Raw genomic sequence first — 18,116 nt, forward strand, 5'->3', positions numbered from 1 at the left:
ACGTTTATATATATATATATATATGCCATATATATATACATGCCATATATATATCTCTACAATATATATACATGGCATATATATATATATATGGCATATATATATATACATGGCATATATATATGGCATATATATATACATGGCATATATATACATGGCATATATATATACATGGCATATATATATACATGGCATATATATATACATGGCATATATATACATGGCATATATATACATGGCATATATATATATACATGGCATATATATATACATGGCATATATATATACATGGCATATTATATATATACATGGCATATATATATACATGGCATATATATATATACATGGCATATATATATACATGGCATATATATATATACATGGCATATATATATATATATATACATGGCATATATATATATATATATATACATGGCATATATATATATATATCCATGGCATATATATATATATGCCATGGATATTGTGTGTATATATATATATAGATAGATAGATAGATATCCATGGCATATATATATATATATATATCCACAACATTTCTTTATCCAATCCTCTGTTGATGGACACTTACGTTAATTCTGTATCTTTGCTCTTACAAATAGTGTTGCAATAAACATGACTGCAGGTATCTTTTTGATATTCTTTCCCTTTAGGTAGGTACTGGATAGATGACTGCTGGCTCAAATGGTAGTTCTATTTTTAGTTCTCTGAAAAATCTCCATACTGTTTTCCATAGAGGTTGTACTAATTTACATGCCCACCAACAGCATCGTATCAGCATTCCCTTCTATCTGCATCTTCACCAACATCCAGCATCTTTTTGGGTTTTTTGACTTTTTAATAATAGCCATTCTGACTGGTATAAGATGGTATCTCATTGTGGTTTTAATTTGCATTCTCTGATCATCAGTGATGTTGAGCATGTTTTTCATGTGTTTGTTAACCACTTACATATCTTCTCTTGAAAAATGTCTGTTCAAGTCCTTTGCCCACTTTTTGACAAGGTTGTTTTTTTCTTGTTGAGTTCCTTGTAGATTCTGGATATTAGCCCTGTGTCAAATAGTTTGAAAATATTTTCTCCCATTTTTTAGATTATACATTTACTCTATTATTTTTATTTATTTATTTTTGCTTTGCAGAAGCTTTTTAGTTTAATCCATTTAAGTCTCATTTGTCTATTATTTGTTTTGTTGAGTTTACTTTTAAGGACTTCGTCATAAATTGTTTGCCTGGACCAATGTCCAGAAGAGTTTTTCCAGGTTTTCTTCTAGGATTTTTATAGTTTCAGGTCTAACATTTAAGTCTTTAATCCATCTTGAGTTAATTTTTGTATACGGTGAGAAGTGTGGTTCTGTTTCATTCTTCTGCATATGGCTAGCCAGTTTTCCCAGCAACATTTATTGAATAGGGTGTCCTTTCCCTGCCGAGAACTTTAAGACACTAAAGGCTCAACTCAATGAGCTTTTTGCAGATAAAGTTTATCAAAACTCTTAATGATATTGTTAGCATACAACATTAATTCCAACAGCTAATTTTATTTGCTTTTAAGTCTACTGAAGAGGTTTATCTAAAAATATACTTAAAATATTATATCCAAAAGAACCTTCCTGACATTCTCTCTTCCTCACCCTGTTTTATTTTTCTTCATAGTCCTTATCACCTCGCATTATTTTTTATTAGATAATATCTTTGCAACATTGGGTTAGGCAAAGATTTGTTAAGCAGAACACAAAAAAGTATGGATCATAAAAGAAAAAATAACCAAATGGTAATTTCATCAAATCTTCTGCTCTTCAAAAGACAGTTAAACTGTGAAACAAGACAGCAAATAACAGACTGGGAGAAGATAACTGATATATCTAACAAAGGGCTTCTAATCACAATATATAAGGAAATTTTATAACTCAATGAGATAAAGACAACTCAATTGTAAGAAGTTGGCAAATGATTTTAAAACATTCAGATAATAATGTATATTAAAACAGCCATTAAGTACATGGAAAGATGCTCAAAAATCACTAGTCATGAGGAAAATGTGAGCTAAAATCATAATAAAATACCACTATGCACTAAGTAGAATGACTAAATTCAATAGACTGATAATATTAAATGTTGAGGAGAATGTGGGACAACTGATATTTGTAACAGTATTATCCACAATAGCCAAAACTTGGATACACAAATGTCCATCAACTGGTGAACAGATAAACAAACTGTGGCAAATCTACATTTGGAAATACTGCTTAGTAATAAGGAATTACTCAACACAAATCAATTTCAAAAAAGTATGCAAATTGAAAGGGATAAAACACAACAGACTACATACTGTATGTTCCTTTTATATGATATTCCAGAAAAAGCAACACTATAATGAACTATACTGTGGCTAGAGTTCAGGTAAGAGATTGATCTTACAGACGTGAGAAAACTTCTAGGGTTCTATAGCTTGATTATGGTGATGGTTACTCAACTGTTCATTACAAAAACTCAAGCTGTACACAAAATAGAATAAATTTTGTTGTAGGTAAATGATACCACAATAAAGCTGGAAAAAAACGTAAAACTAAAGGCAAAGATGGGTAAGAAGGGTCTCCTAGAGAAGAAAACAGCATGGAAAAAGTATCGCTTGGTTTTGGAATCAGCAGTGATCATTTTACACCAGCAAGAAAGCACAGGCAAAAAACAAAACAAAACAAAAAAAGCAACACCAGGAAGTGCTCATTTTTAAAAATGGAATGAGGAATACTTCTCTTTCCACCTTCACTTCCTCAGAGCTGGATTTTGTTTTCCTACGAATGACTATTATTGCTTCATAGATGCCTCCCAAATCTACAAAGCCAGTGCTTATTTCTACTTAACTACATTGACAATGCCTACATTTCCATTTGAATGTTCTACTGTCACATCCAACACAATGTGTTAAAAACTTAATTTCCATCTTGCCTCCAAATCAGCTACCTTTTCTGTTTCTGTTAATGGTTGCACAGCTCAAAAGCTAACTCTTCTTTCTCCTTCACTTGGCTCAATCCTCATCACGTCTTAGTCCAAACATCTTTAGCATCTGTCTCTTCATCTACCTGTTCACTGCTTTCAGCAGTTGGCTTCCCTATCACCACACTCATTGACTGCAATAATTACCTTACCTCTCTCTCAGCCTCCACACTTGTTCTCCTTCAATTCATTGTGTAGGCTACTTCATTACTCTATCTTTCTAAGTCTCTGACTTTAGCATTTTAATTATCTGCTCAAAAGCTTTCGGTGATAATCCCATTACCTGTGAGATAAAGTTTAAATCCCCTAGCCAGGATACTACAGGTCTCACTCAAGCTTGTCCCAACCTACCTCTCATCCTGCCTCCAATCTGCCCACCTCCATTAAAGACTCATGCCTTAAGCTTCCCCAATCAGAATGTAGGCCCGAAGAGCTAAGACCTTATTTAACTCATCTTTACTCAATGCTGTACCTCCAGAAGACTCTGCGAAATGTTTGATTTGGACTTCTTGCCTCTGTGCCTTTGGACATGCAGTGGTCTTTAACTTCTCATTTAAATCCTACCCATCCTTTAGATCCACACTCAAGACTTACATCCCCACTACTTTCATTAAACTCTCACTCCATCATGTGATCACTATTTTTTATTATCTAAACCCTTGTTACTCAATGTGGTCCTCACTGGCAAGACCTGAAGGCTCATTAAAAATACAGAACCCTAGCCCTGCCCCAGACCTAATGAATCAGTCTGCATTTGAACAAGATCCCTGGTTGTTTTACATGCACATTGGCACTTGTTTAAAGCACTCTAACTCTCAGTAAAGTCTGAGTACATTCTTACCCATAGCTTCTAAAAATTACAAACTCCCCCATATCTCCAGAACTTCCTTATTACCATGTCTGACAGATACACATTAACATGTTTTTCTTTTGTTAAAAAAAAGAATTCTTTCATTTAGTCTTCATATCCTTCATTTGGACATAGAGACAATTTTATAAGAGAAACAGAACTGGGTTTGGAGTCATATGAGGGTTTCCACTTGCACCATTTACTAAGCCTGTGACCTTGAGCAAGTCACTAAGCCTGCATCTCAGTTTCCAAACCTGTAAACTCAACCACCCTAACTTATAAAGTGATTGTAAGATTAGAAAAGGCATTAAAGCAAACGTTCAAACAATTTCTTTCTATTCTCCACTCACTCTTTCAAAGGCAGTATTTTTCCTTCACTTTTAATAGCTTTTTCCTTCACTTTTAATAGCTTTTATCCTTCACTTTTAATAGCTTTTCCTTCACTTTTAATAGCTTTAAAACTCAAGTGTTTATCACATCTAACCCATCTACTAGTTATTTAAAGGAGAATTATCCCTGTTTGTCTTCTTTTGGTATATTCGTATCTTGGGCTACTATTAGTTTCATATGTCTTTGGCAATCTAAAGCATCTTATTCACGAAATGAAAGATTAATGAATATTTCTTCCTCCCAATAAATGGCAATAATTTGGAAAGTTAGAAATAATTATTTCTAAAGTCTTGGTAAATGATAAGTTCATTTATTATAAATCTTGGTAAAGAAATTCTTAAAGTGTTTCTGTGCTTGAGTCACTTCTTGGGATTTGCTTTTCTGAGTCACTATTTGATCCCCCACTCTCTTTTCTGCAACCAGAGAAGAGTTTCATCTTACTGGAATTAGACTATTTATTGTTACCCTTGATGTGCTATGCTTATCACCTGTTTATAACCCTCCAATAGCTACACTGATAGCAGGATTCTGGGCAATTTTTCTTCTTTAATCCAACAGAGTAGATACTTTTACTGTAATTTATGTTTCTGCTTACAATTTGGTCTCTGGAATAGAACTACACATTATTAATCTTTAATTATTTGTATAAAATTTAATATGTAATGATCTAAATTACAACAAAGTAATATCCCATGTTATGTTTTCTTTTTTAAAGACCACTTATTCCCAGCCAAGGACATTTGGAGGAGAGAGACACAGTTTAGTTTGGTTTTAACAAGATTAAGTAAAATAGAGCATCAAAAATTGGTAAACAAGAGATTATTCTAAATAAAATATATTTACTAATTCTATTTTTAAAGACAGGTTTCAGGCCAGTGCTATAAAGGTCAAAGTGTGATAGTATGATCCCAAGCAATTTAGATTAGTAAGGTTTTACAATTCTCAGCACTTAACAAGAATGTTCCATTATCACAGCAAATACAGTGGAACATTCATAAATATCTGCATGAAAGTCATAAAACCTATAAAGGCATCTACATACACTTATCAAAATCCAAATACTCCATTATTTCTCAACTAGCTAGTGTTAGAGAACCACATTTGTACTATATCTCTTCTATTCTAAGGTACATGTGTTCTCATTTAACATTCCTGAAATTAAGAGATCTTAAAAAAATCAAATAAATGATCTGAGACTTGATGGCACATTGTAATACATCCACTCAAAGTCACTTAGCTCACAAACTCAGAAAAAAAATTTTAGATCATAATGCGAAGATATTTGCCACATATCAAATAAGGCATTCTCAATCATGTACACAAATCCATTCTGGGTATAGCTGGCCTGGTTAAAAAGCAACTCATGACAATTTTAGTAACATAGCCCTAGAAAGAATGTCAGCAAATTTTTAAAGTCTGTTTAAGTTTGTTTAGACAACACACTGGGAGAAGCACAAGCATGCAGGCAAAGATACACCAGGAATGAAAAACCTAGATTCATTACTGCCCAAGGTCATCTAACTAAGCAACTTACTGTTCTCTGCCTCATTGCAATTCAGGCATGTGAAGCAAAAGAGAAATACCTGGCTGGGCTGTTACTAGTTTAGAAATAATTTATGTAAATCACTTGACAGTGTTCGAAAGCTCTTATCTTCCAGTTTGTCTAAACTTAATTGCATCACAGTGACAGGAATATTTCTGAGATACTCTGGAGGCTATAATACAGAGATTTCCTAACCTCGTTGCTAGTCATCACTCCAAATCCAGCATTCCCTTAGAGTTGCACACTCAATCACTTCTGTTCCTTAAGACCTAAAAGCAAAAATTAAGACTTAAGCATGTTTTTCTGCTTCTCTACTTTTGGCTTTAAGATTAAGGTAGGAAAGGAGTAGGTTTTATTTCTCTTATGTACACACAAGATTTGGGATCTGTCCACAGTGAATATGAAATATTCAGTGGATGCTATTGACAAGGCACAAGACAAAAGGTCCACAACTGAGAGGACTCAATAGCAAGGCTAGAGTATGTGAGGCTCTAGCCAAGCTCCCCACACCACCCACCCACATCCCCATCAACATTGGGCTGCTTCTCTCTACCCTGGACAAAAAGCTCTATTTCTTAATAACTTGGCATAAACACCTATATCTAATGATACTACTTCTATTTCTCCTCCAGGACATGGACCAGGCCCCTTAGGTGAAAAAAAAAAAAAAAAAATCGTCACCAAAACAAACAAGGATTCAGGTACCTTCAGGATCTGGCATGTCATTCTGTGAAGCCTTGGAAATCTATGTTCTTATTTAATAATGTGTGTGTGTGCTCTATTCTTGGGCATTTTATAAGTGAATATACCCCTATTATACACAAAACTGAACATGAGATAAACAATAACCATGGGTTAGAGATTTTTATTTCTCAGTATGAAGCCAAAAGAAGTCTAGTGATTGGTCAGCCAAATTGTTGACCCAGATACACTAATTCCTTCCATGATTTTCTCCATATCTCAGTAAATTAAATAGAACACAGAAAAAAGCATTTCAAAACAATTGACAGCCATCAGTATTACTACAATGTAATGAAACAGTGAAATATAGTAACGACAGTAATACTTGATAAGTATCTAGGGACTTCTCCCTCAAATTGCTCAAAGCACACAGAGCAAACCCTTGTTAAATGGACACTGGTTAATACAAACACAGCTTAATTCAAAGCAGATGCTTCTCCCAGGCCCACAAAACCCCACTTTTTCCTTTAACAGCTTAGGAAAAATTGGCCTATCTACAGTGTGGAGATTCAACATGTGTTTTTAATCTAATGAGATTTTATTACACTATAAAAATATTGATCATTTACATTTAAGAATAATGTTAGTATGAGTTACTGAGTGTACAAGTATACCATTTTTTTTTAATTAAAGGTTTTACAGTAATTCTTTGGGAACATGTTTTCTTAGGTTTACTGTGCATATTTGGTCAATGGTGTCTGAAGCACTAGTACCAAAGTCTTCAAAACATAAAGTGACACAGAATCCTGCCTCCCAGGTTAGTAGGGGCACTCTGAAAGGCATGTCTCTGAAAAGCAAAGGATAAATCCACCAACAACCAATGCCACCCAGGACTGCTGCTCAGCATGACAGAAACCATACCAGGGCAATTACCCCTAAAACACAACTGCTCCATTAACCCGAACTCTAACAAAGGAACACCAAACAGCCAATAAACAACATTCACGCCTACTCTATTTAACATTTGATAGTCAGGTTCTACTTTTTTAAAGAAAAAGATAAAGTTTTATCTTAATGCATTTTGACATAACATTATACTTCCCAGTTTCTTGACATTTCATTGTACACAAGTAACACGGGAACTAAATAATAAGCATGGCTTTCATCTCAAACAGTACCTATTGCTATTTATAATTTTTTAATGCCTAAGGTAAAAAAACAAATGTTTCAAATAACATAATCAAGATTTTTCATGTTGTTCGTGTAATAGCCTTTTAATGAATAAAGCAAATGAGAGAAGTCCAAAAGGAGCAAAGTTTTCTCTAAGAGGAAAATGTGACTGCGATGTACATTTGAATTCAGTAAAGACAAGATTTTGAACACCTATTCCAAAAAGAAAAATATTCACAAGCTCTACAAAAACCTTTCAGATAATAGCTTCTTATCTAAAGGATAACCTCTTTATGACCAAAATGATGCTTTTCACAGAAATGAAGGGAAAAAAATGGAACAATAATAAAAATAAACCCATAAATAATGTGAAGCTTTGAGTTAGATTTGGTGTCACTGACTAGTTTAGATTTTAAAAAGTGAGGGACATAAAACTTTCTAAGGAAACATTCAAATCATATTTAAAAATTTCAAAGATTTTAGAAAATACAGAAAGAAGTTTGGTCTCGAAAAAGTTAATTCAATTGTGTTGGCCCCACATACACAGAGGCAAGAGCAAATAACTTAGCTGTCTGTTCTCTGGTCTCTAGCTTTGCTATTCTAATAAAATGGATAAATTGTTGATTTTATCAACAATTTGATTAACCATAAATGTCAGAAAAACACATTTGTTTTAATATCTGCTCCCAATGGAGAAAAGGCATAAGTTTTAAATGGCCTAAATTCTCAAAAATAAAGAGCTTGTAGTTTGTAAGCAAAATTTAAGTAGCCAGAGGCCAGATTTTTTCCTCCGTGTTTTCCTACAGGAGACATGTATCTTCTTAAAGTCAAAACAAGGGAAGCCAAAATATGAAAATGATCAGAATGATAATTCAATACCATTTATGGAGCACTTACTATATACAGGCACTATATACTTTATATACCTGACTTCATTTAATCATTACAACATCTTTGTGAGGTAGGGGCATCACCCAAATGATATGATTTGCCAAGTTCCAAGCAAACAGCAATTTACAACTGTCTAATTTACTATTACCAGGGTTTAGCACACAGTTTGACACAGAGCAAGCAATAAATAATTATTTGCCATAAAATAAAACTCATGGAGAAGCAAAGTCATTACAGGAAGGAAAAGTAATCTGTCTAAGGTCATTCAGCTACTAACTGATATGATAAGATTAAACCCAAGTCAGGGAATACCAAAATCTCTGCTCTCATCAAAGATGATTCTGTTCACAACCATGGATACACATCTGCTCAATGTGCTTGTTCCTTCCTGCAAAGTGACAAACTCAGCCTGGGATTTAGTAGAAACATCTCAAATAAACCGTGAAGAAATCTTCAAGTTCCTCTGTGTTCAGATCCTTCAAATGTTTTTCTAATTATGCCAAAGTCAAAGTTAATGTGATTTTTTTTGAGGAGGAGGGCAGGCTTTAATGTTTAATACTAGACAAAGGTAAAAAGTACTAAGGCAGGTAACTTGACTTCAGAAGGAGTGAGGCTTACTGTAAACTTGTTGGTAAAATTTCTTAAAGTAATATCGATGACTTCTCATAAAAAATTACTTTCCTATGGGTTCCTGCTTTTAAAATGTTCCATTCTTTGCCCTTGAGCTTCTACCAAGATATTACAACTACCTATATAACCACCATATTTTTCTACCAGAAAGTCTCAAGTATACACTTCAGATTTGTTTCACAAGATAAAAAGTGATCAGTGATTACGATATGAAGACACTGAAATGTTTCTAACACTTTATATTAAAAAAATTATTTAAATGTCAGTTAAGCGTTCTTAACATTTATTATTGGCATATCAGCACAAGGATTTATTAAAACTTTGAACTACCTTGAAAGGCACATAGTCCAAAGTTCCCATTTTAGTTTATTACATACAGAAATGAAACACACACTCCTCTTAAACTGCATACGTTTTAGATTATCTTGTAATACGCCATGTCATTATCATTATTCTGGTATAAGTAAAAGGCAAATGAAACCAAAAGTTCAGTGACTGCTTTGCCAGATTTGCTTTGCATTTGAATAACGAGAATAAAATGAGGATGAGTTGGCAAAGATTAAGACAGGTTTTTCCCCATCTTCAAAGCCTGGTTTTAAGATATCCAGGAAGTCTTTGTAATTGAAATCCAGTTTTCAAATAAACATGCAAAGACGTATGGTAACAGGAACCAAGGAGATAAAGGGAATAATACATACTTCCTGTCCTCAAATAGTTTCAAGTCTCTAGAAAAGCTAGACGTAGAGGAAATAAAAGTCCTTTGAAAGCCCAGATGAGAAGCCTATGTCATCTCCAATTAGATGAGTTTCCTGATTAAAAAGATGAAATGACTGCACATCTCTATATTTCCAGAGAAATCTGTGCATTTATCTTTATATAATGTATTCCAGCTGTGAATTTACATGGCCATCTCCCCAGTCATAATGTGAACCCCACTGAGGGCAGGTCTCCATCTTATCTATGTCTGTGTAAGTATATGCCACATAGAAGATGCTGAATCAATGCTCATTATATAACAAACAAGTCATGACTTCTCTAAAACCAAAATTTCCTCTTACTGGATGAAGTGCCATTTTCTACTCTGTAGCTCCAGAAATAGATTTAAGCATACATACCCCCAATGCCTATACCCTCACACAAATAATCACTTAAATCAGGCCAGAATAGGACATGAAAGTCCAAAAAACAATGCTTAATACTTCTGGTTACTGGTAAAGCTCACATAAAAAAAAAAAAAAAGAAAAAAGACTGAGGGAACGACAGGTATTTCAGTATTAGCAATTTTAAAAGTTGGATTAAGTCAACATAGGCGGCCTTAGAGACAATCATCTGAAAGAATAATCTCTTCAACAAAAATATCTCTTTGGTTTAACCCTTCAAAGGTCCTTGTTGTAAAACAAATGCTAACTGATCACAGGAGAAAAACAACTTTCATTCTCCCATGAAGGGACTCATGTCAACTGCTACTTAGATTGGCCACCAAGTGAGGCCCTTCGGAGTAATGAACATAAGATAGGATAGTTTTAAAGATACAGACCCTAGCCAGGGAAGTCCACAGCATAAAGGCTTATCCAGCAGGCCAAGACAGAATCAGACCCCAGGGCTTTTTTGGATTTGAGGGAGTAGAGAGCAAAGGAAGAAGCACTGGCATTCAGAAACGTGGCTATCTGAGAAACAGATTAAGAACTAGAAATGGAGAAAAACAGATATAGATAAAAAGTGAATTATTCCATGGCTTGTCCCAGCATCAGACCTGCCTCATATTCCACAACATTTTCCTGCAGCTAGGACTCTTAGATATTTAAACTTTGTCATTAAAGAGCATTTCCAAATTTGACCATACATTTTTGCCGATGGTCTTAAACAGAGCCTCAGCCACCCAGAATTAATGTTCCATCCCTTCCAGTAAGCACTTCACAACAGAGAACGGTTGAATGGAATAGAGATATATACAACGCAATCAACTTCCTTTTCATTTTATGCTCTTCTAATAGCTGGCAGAAAGGGTACATTTTAAAATAGTCACACGAGTTGACAGGTGGAAGTCACCGTGCTCAAGTTGCAGATCCAAGTTTGGATATTGTTAAGCTCGCTCAAAAAAAAAAAAAAAAGATGAAGATGTTGAGAAACTCATTTGAAAGACATGTACTTGCAAAAAAAAAAAAAAAGTAAAACTAGGTTTAAATTATTTTAAAAAGCAGAAATTAAATAATTCAAACTAGGTATATTGTTACTTATATGAATAAACCTTAAATACACATATACACTTACATACCTCAAGCCCAATTTGGCAGACTGTTAAAACAGAGTGCCATCTGGGAACCTGATTCCTAAGAAATGACTTTAGAGCACTGCCACAAAATCAAGCACTCTTCTGAAGCTTTAGCAAACAGTTACATCCTTAAAATATCATTCTGAGACTCTTTTATTTTCCTGATGGGACTATGTTAACACTAATTTTCATTCCGACTACTGTTCCTTTGGCAAGTAGCATGTGTAAAGAGAATAGATTTTTAATTTCTGTACTTTCATTTTAACAGACTTAAAAAAACAAACTCAGTTAATATCAATGTTTACTTAAAGTTACACTTTATACTTAAAATATCAATACTCTAGATAATAGAGTAAGTCTATACTAGAAAAGAATTTCTTTGCATGACAAATAGTGTTCAAAGTCATTGCCACCCTGTAATGATATTATGAACAGAATGTATCTGAAGACGTGCCAAAAACTGGATTGGAATGGTAAGGGAGTGGAAAGACGAAACATGTTTACAATCTGTTCAATTTCTCAGCCTAAAATTTTTGATATATAGAGCAATGGTTTAAATACAAGACTTAGTTTCTGAGTCAAATTGCTAGACATATAAAGTTAAAACCTTTAATGGTTAAACCCTACCTTTCTGCCAACTTCAAGTTCCCCAATACAGGACCTCTAGACTACTCTGTCAAGTTGCTTTCTACTACAAGCCATTGATCTGTACCTCTCTTAATGAACAGATGCCACCACAAAGACCGTGACACTTGCCAGAGGAGCTCTCCAGTGTGCTGTGGCAGGCTGGTGGGGCCATTATGCTTGATCTGCTACAGCCCTTTTACGGAAGGCCTGCACAGATGGCTCTGTGGGAACTTCACCATGTTTTCTTTGTGGAGAGTATGTGCTCAGTATGGATGTTTCGTAAATGGTTAAGAATAATGATCCAGTTTTTCATCCACACAAAAGATTGATTTCATGGCCTCAGATTGGGGTAGACCTCAATCTACCATTCATGGAGACTAAATCATAAATGTGCTTATTAGCATTTTGAGAAGAAAAAGAGGTTGGATCCTACCCATTAAGTCAGGAATATCAAAATTAAAGGTGTCACCTGATGCTTGAATACATGTAGTCCCTAAATAAATAGAATAATTCAAACACATTTGAAAAAATTAAAACTACTGCTTCCTACAAAGTAATTATTAGAAAATTAGAACATATAACAGGATAATTTACAGAAATATAAAGAACACTGTAGCTCTGTCTGGTGAAAAGTTATTACTGTGAATTAAATTGTAAACTTCAGACAGCTAGAAAATTGAAAAATAGTTGGAGTCCTGGATTATTGAAACTATTCATTAACAAGAGCTCTTTACTTGCTTCTGCTACTGCCACTCATTTTCAACACACACAACTCTCCTCGGGCTCCATACAGCAACTATCACCGCTGCCCACTAATGAAAAAGTTCCCCTCATTTGCCAACACGGAGGATATCGACTGTCCTTTCCTATTTGCTCTCAGTATGCATCATGATTAGATCGAGTTTGCAGCAAGGCCAGCAACAAGTCTATGCACTGGTAGATGCAGTCTGGGCAGTTATAATACAGCATTTTAAACAGTCAAATCATTTGCTATACCTTGTTAAATTTAATGCGTACAGATATGCAAAATAATTTCAAAGTACTCACACATATTACCACACTCTCAGACAAGTTACAATGCGCCTTCCCATTTAAACAGACAGTAAACATACTAACACAGAAATGCATAAATTATGTCTGTATATAAAAGTTATATTTTAGTAGAGTGTCAAAGGTGTCATAGTCAGTATCCTTCGTTTCCGCATGACTATTTTGCTGGCAGGGAGGGAATAAACAAGAAACTCTAAATCTAAAGCCAGAGTTTCTCAATTCCAGTACTATTAATATTTGGAGTAGGAAAATTCTTTGTTGTGGAGGCTATCCCATGCATTAAAGTGTATTCGGCAGCATCTCGGACCCATTAGATGCCTGTAGCACTCTCACCCAGCTATGACAACCGAAAGTGTCTCCAGAAGTGGCCAAACATCGCCTGGTTGGCAAAACTGCCCCCAGTTGAGAACCACTGATCTAACCAACGCTAAGTCCTTTGATCTACAATAATGACAGGACAAGAATTTTGACCCAAAGGAGTCTCCACATTATATATTTTTAAAAAGCTAAAATGCATTACTATTTAGTGAGCAATTATTTGCTTTTCTTTAAACCTGCTTCCTTTAGTAAAAGTGCTATCTCAGGGCATAAGAGCTTGGACAACATTTTTTTAAAGGTTGCTTGCCACTTTCCTGTGTCTCATCTGGGAGGCTCCAGTGCTTCCACTGCAACATACCCAGGGTCGACCCCTTTGCTTTTTGGTCCAGTGAAATAGAATTATCAGGAGAAATGTTCTTAAGCGAAGTCAAGGTTCCCACTCAGGCATTCTCACAGGTACCACTTAGGCACACCTTGCTTTGATGAACTTGTGGTTTCCACTGAAACAAGTTGTTCTGCATACTTCTCACTACAGCTATAACTACGTGACCTCGCAGTTTCAGTTTGTCAGTAATTTCACTGAAGGCTGAGCCCAGACACTAATTTGTCTGAAACATTTTAGGCCCAACATCTCATGAAACAGGCTCCAGGCAAGCACTCTTGGACTTGGGAGCCAACAAACATGTTTCACCTAGTCTTTAGCCTACTCAAATATAGGCTACAGACTTTCAAAACAGAGTATATTATTTTAGGGGGAAGCACGTTAACACTTAACAAGCATCAACAACTTAAGGAGAAGACTTTCAAAGTCTAAAGTTTCTTTGCCCATCAGATAGACCTTATGAAGAAATATGTTGATAAGGAAAAATAAAACAAATACATCCAAGTATTTAATTTTTATGGAAAGTAAACATGACCCCTACATACTACAGAAGCAAACATTTCACTTTGGTGATGAAATTTAGAATCTCTAAACTATCTTTCGATTAGTCAGAAATGCAGGCAGATTTATCCTTCCCACGTACATTTAATTACCATGGAGTTTAGAAAAGCTTATTCAACAGAACTGGAAGCAGGTTCAAAACAGTGTTCTTTAAAAACATATATTGTTAGACTTTAGAAGACTAAGTCTACCTGGATTTGGGGCTGTTCTGTGTACTGCTAGAAGACAATGTGTACTATCAAAGATACTTACATAGCTGGTTATTTTTCTTCAGAAAAAATAATTGGTCATCCAATTTTTAAAAATAACTATTAAAGGCTTTACACAGGGATATTAACCACATAAGCTAAATCTTTGAACTGGTAGAAACAGATTTTTCCATTTTCAATATTTCTATAGATAGAATAAGGTGTTTATTTTCTCCCTTGCAAAAATGTTAATTAGGTTTAAGAGGCAGGAAGACAAAGAGATAGTTATTACAAAATTAAATAATTTTCCTGTCACCTTTATCTAGTAACACGGTTTATTATTGATTGCCTGGAAGCAAATTAGATTTATAGGAAATATAAATAAATATCATAAGAGCTTAAAACCAGATTTCCTGAAACTGTATACTCCCACACAAACACCATTTACCACCAAAAATCTAACAGATACTGGCATATGTGTTCTCACCCCCACTTTCACTTTCTCATCCACACTATTAAAATTGTGAAAAACAGCTCATTTTTAAAAGTCAGCCACAACCGACAGGGTCCTTGGCATTACCTGTTGGTCCCAGGCACTGCTGCCTTCACAATATTAAGAGATTCTTTTTTACCACTGTCCTATCTAATTTTTATGCTAATAATTATGTCTTAATTCCAAATATATAAAAAAATTTAAAGATTGTTGTTACTCTGCAAGCTATAATATAATCCCTAAATTCACTTTATAAGTACAATGAGTATCCTCAACATTAGCAACCAAACACTACCATGTTGGACATGCATTAAAATATTAACACTACCATTTTGGTCGGTATAGAGATTTATAGTAAGACTATGCTATGTTATGAGTTACGAACAGCTTCACATTCACAGTCCCTAAGCCATTTTTAAAACAGTCTCTTTTAGAATGAGAACAGAGGAAAACAGAGAGAGCGGAAGAATTTTTCTGTAATCATGAACTCTCAGCAATTCTTTTCACTTAAGCTACAAGCCCTAAGTTTAAATATATATATCTAACAAACTGTTGAAACTTACTTGACAGTGACTCGATTTGATAAATCCTGTAGATCTCCAGGATGGAAAAGCTGGGCTTCTTTCAATCCAATCTGTTCACAAGCTTTCAAGAAAACGTTTATATTATCCTGTGAAAAGAAGTGGAAAGTGATTGCTTAGCTGAGCTCTCTCTCAGACAAAGGTTACAAATTTTTATGATATAACTTCGAAGCTTCAAAGTCCAATTACAGTCAGCAAAAGAGGCGGCAGCAAGACCCATGCATATGTATATTTGAAAAAAAAATACATAGGGCTTGTACAGCCTTTCAGTCCTCCAGAGCATACACGGTCGTGCTATCTTATGCCTGGGCATACACTGTTTCTGTGATCTTTGTGACTGGCACGTTAAACATTACCTGTTACAGGACAAGTGCCTAGCCACTGAGCAGTAATCTACACTTTGATGTCAGCTCTGCTCTGCAAACAAACGCCCTCTTCCCAGCTTTGCACGGCAAGCCTCACCTCTCCTCTTTAAAAATAACTCCAGCTACTGACATTCACCCACCCAGAAACTGTTGGCAGGGAAGAAATAAGAGGAGGAACATTCTGTTTCTATGATTACAAATTACAGAACGACTGTGGAATACCACACCTGGAATCTGGGTTTGGTTGTTGAGCTGGCTCTTGACAGGCAGGGAAACCATACTATAGGACTGAGGAGAAACCTAGCGTTCATTGGCTAAATTGCATAGTTTGTGTGGCACATTACTCACTCCCTGCACCTGCCTCAAGAGCTGCCTCCAAAAAAATGAAAGCCTATCCCCTCCCTCCAAGGTTGCCCTCGTATCTAATTTCAAAACCCAAATCTTCCATTCACAGTCCAGTGCTTTTTGTTAATGTAAACTGCTGCACAAACAAGAATTACAGTATATGTTATTTTAAAGCCAGTTACATTTCAGAGACATACATTTGGTTACCAGAATTAACTTAGGCTTCATCTCTACTACTCCAAAAAAAAAAGAAGAAAAGAAAACACTTTATGGGGTTGAGCTTGTGACAATCCCAGGTGGGCTCTCCATATTCACTTTGTTACAGTTCTCAGGTAAAGGGGTGGCCTCCCAGCATGCCAACATACATCTGTCCACTGAGGCAGCTGGTAATGCTACCTCTATGGTGTGAGCCTCCTTGAAACCTCACCTCCCTCCCTAAGAGGTGACTTTCACAGACCAGCAGATAGTCTGCCACTTGGAGAAAGGCAATTACTCTTTTCCTAATATAAAGTGGCTAAATTCTACAGCTTGGGTTCTTGGAGAGTAAGGGGATTTCAGGAAAGCACAAGGAAAGGTGTGGCAAGAGAAAAGCCCCACTGATTACTAAGGAAAGAGACATTCTAAAAAGCCACTATTTGTACAGATAGGAGGTCATTCCAATCTACTGTGAGTAAAAGGCAGCGAGAACTACCTAGCTGAAAGATGAAATCCACGAATCATTCTAAATAAGATGAAGTCAAAGAGTAAAGAAACTTGCAAGTCAAAAGTTGAACAGCTCAATGAAAGGTGTGTATTTTGTTTTTCGTTTGACTTATTATGGAAAAAGGAGACATAATTTATTGGCAAAATTCCAAGAGGAGCAAAATGTGATAATTTTGTTAGGCTCACAGTTTCTAAAAAGTATACTATCTGTAATTATCAAATAATACAAATTAATGGTTTTAAAATTGGCCCTCTGAGAAGCAGGCAAGAAAAGATGGTTGGATGTACCAATACTCCAAGTTCCATAATGATATGGTTTGGCTCTGTGTCCCCACCCAATTCTCATCTCAAATTGTAATCCTCACATGTCAGTGAAGGATGTGTAATCCCCACATGCCAAGGGAGGGAGGTGATTGGATCACGGGGGCAGTTTCCCCCATGCTGTTCTCGTGATGGTGAGTGAGTTCTCAGGAGATCTGGTGGTTTTATAAGGAGCTCTTCCCCTTCGCTCTCTCTCACCTGTCACCATGTAAGACGTGTCTGCCTCCCCTTCCACCATGACTGTAAGCTTCCTGAGGCCTTCCCAGCCATGCAGATCTGTGTGTCAATTACATCTCTTTGCTTTGCAAATTACCTAGTCTCAGGCAGTTCTTTATAGCAGTGTGAAAATGAACTAATACATACAGGATGCAAGTCTCATATCAATAAAGGAAAAACAAACCATTAGAAGTCTTCACACCAATTCAACCAATTCAATTTGGTTCTGAATGTTTAAAGTATTATATAAAATATTAAAATAAGGTTAAACTAAAAGCAAACTTAGTCAAATGAGAGCCAAAATGATTCTTCACATATTTCATACAAACATAATAGCATTCATCTGGTTGACAAATAGGTACAGATTGATAAGGATAGATAAATAAAGCCAAACCCTCCTCAAAAATCACCGAAGTAGAGAGAAAGCACTTGATATCTAAAGTGACTATACTTAGTTGAAGACAAAGTTGAAGAGAAGATACAAATTAATATGGTTAAATTCTAGCCTTAAATAAAGCCTTTATTTTA

At 35.3% G+C, this 18,116-nt stretch overlaps 1 protein-coding gene across 17 annotated transcripts in view; it reads right to left on the minus strand.

Moving 5' to 3' along the window:
• The window catches only part of LMO7 (LIM domain 7), a 233,426-nt gene that overhangs the window by 81,677 nt on the left and 133,633 nt on the right, over window positions 1-18,116 (minus strand). For 15 of the 17 annotated variants that reach the window (XM_063618754.1, XM_063618753.1, XM_055245206.2 and 12 more), the window contains one exon: window positions 15,622-15,728. In XM_063618754.1, coding sequence (XP_063474824.1) covers window positions 15,622-15,728 — 107 coding nt within the window. Of the gene's footprint in view, window positions 1-15,621; window positions 15,729-16,231; window positions 16,342-18,116 lie in introns of those variants that run through there. The other 2 variants (XM_063618751.1, XM_055245202.2) reach the window with 2 other exon arrangements.

Source organism: Symphalangus syndactylus, chromosome 15, assembly GCF_028878055.3.
Source record: "Symphalangus syndactylus isolate Jambi chromosome 15, NHGRI_mSymSyn1-v2.1_pri, whole genome shotgun sequence".
In the NCBI taxonomy this organism is placed as follows: domain Eukaryota; kingdom Metazoa; phylum Chordata; class Mammalia; order Primates; family Hylobatidae; genus Symphalangus; species Symphalangus syndactylus.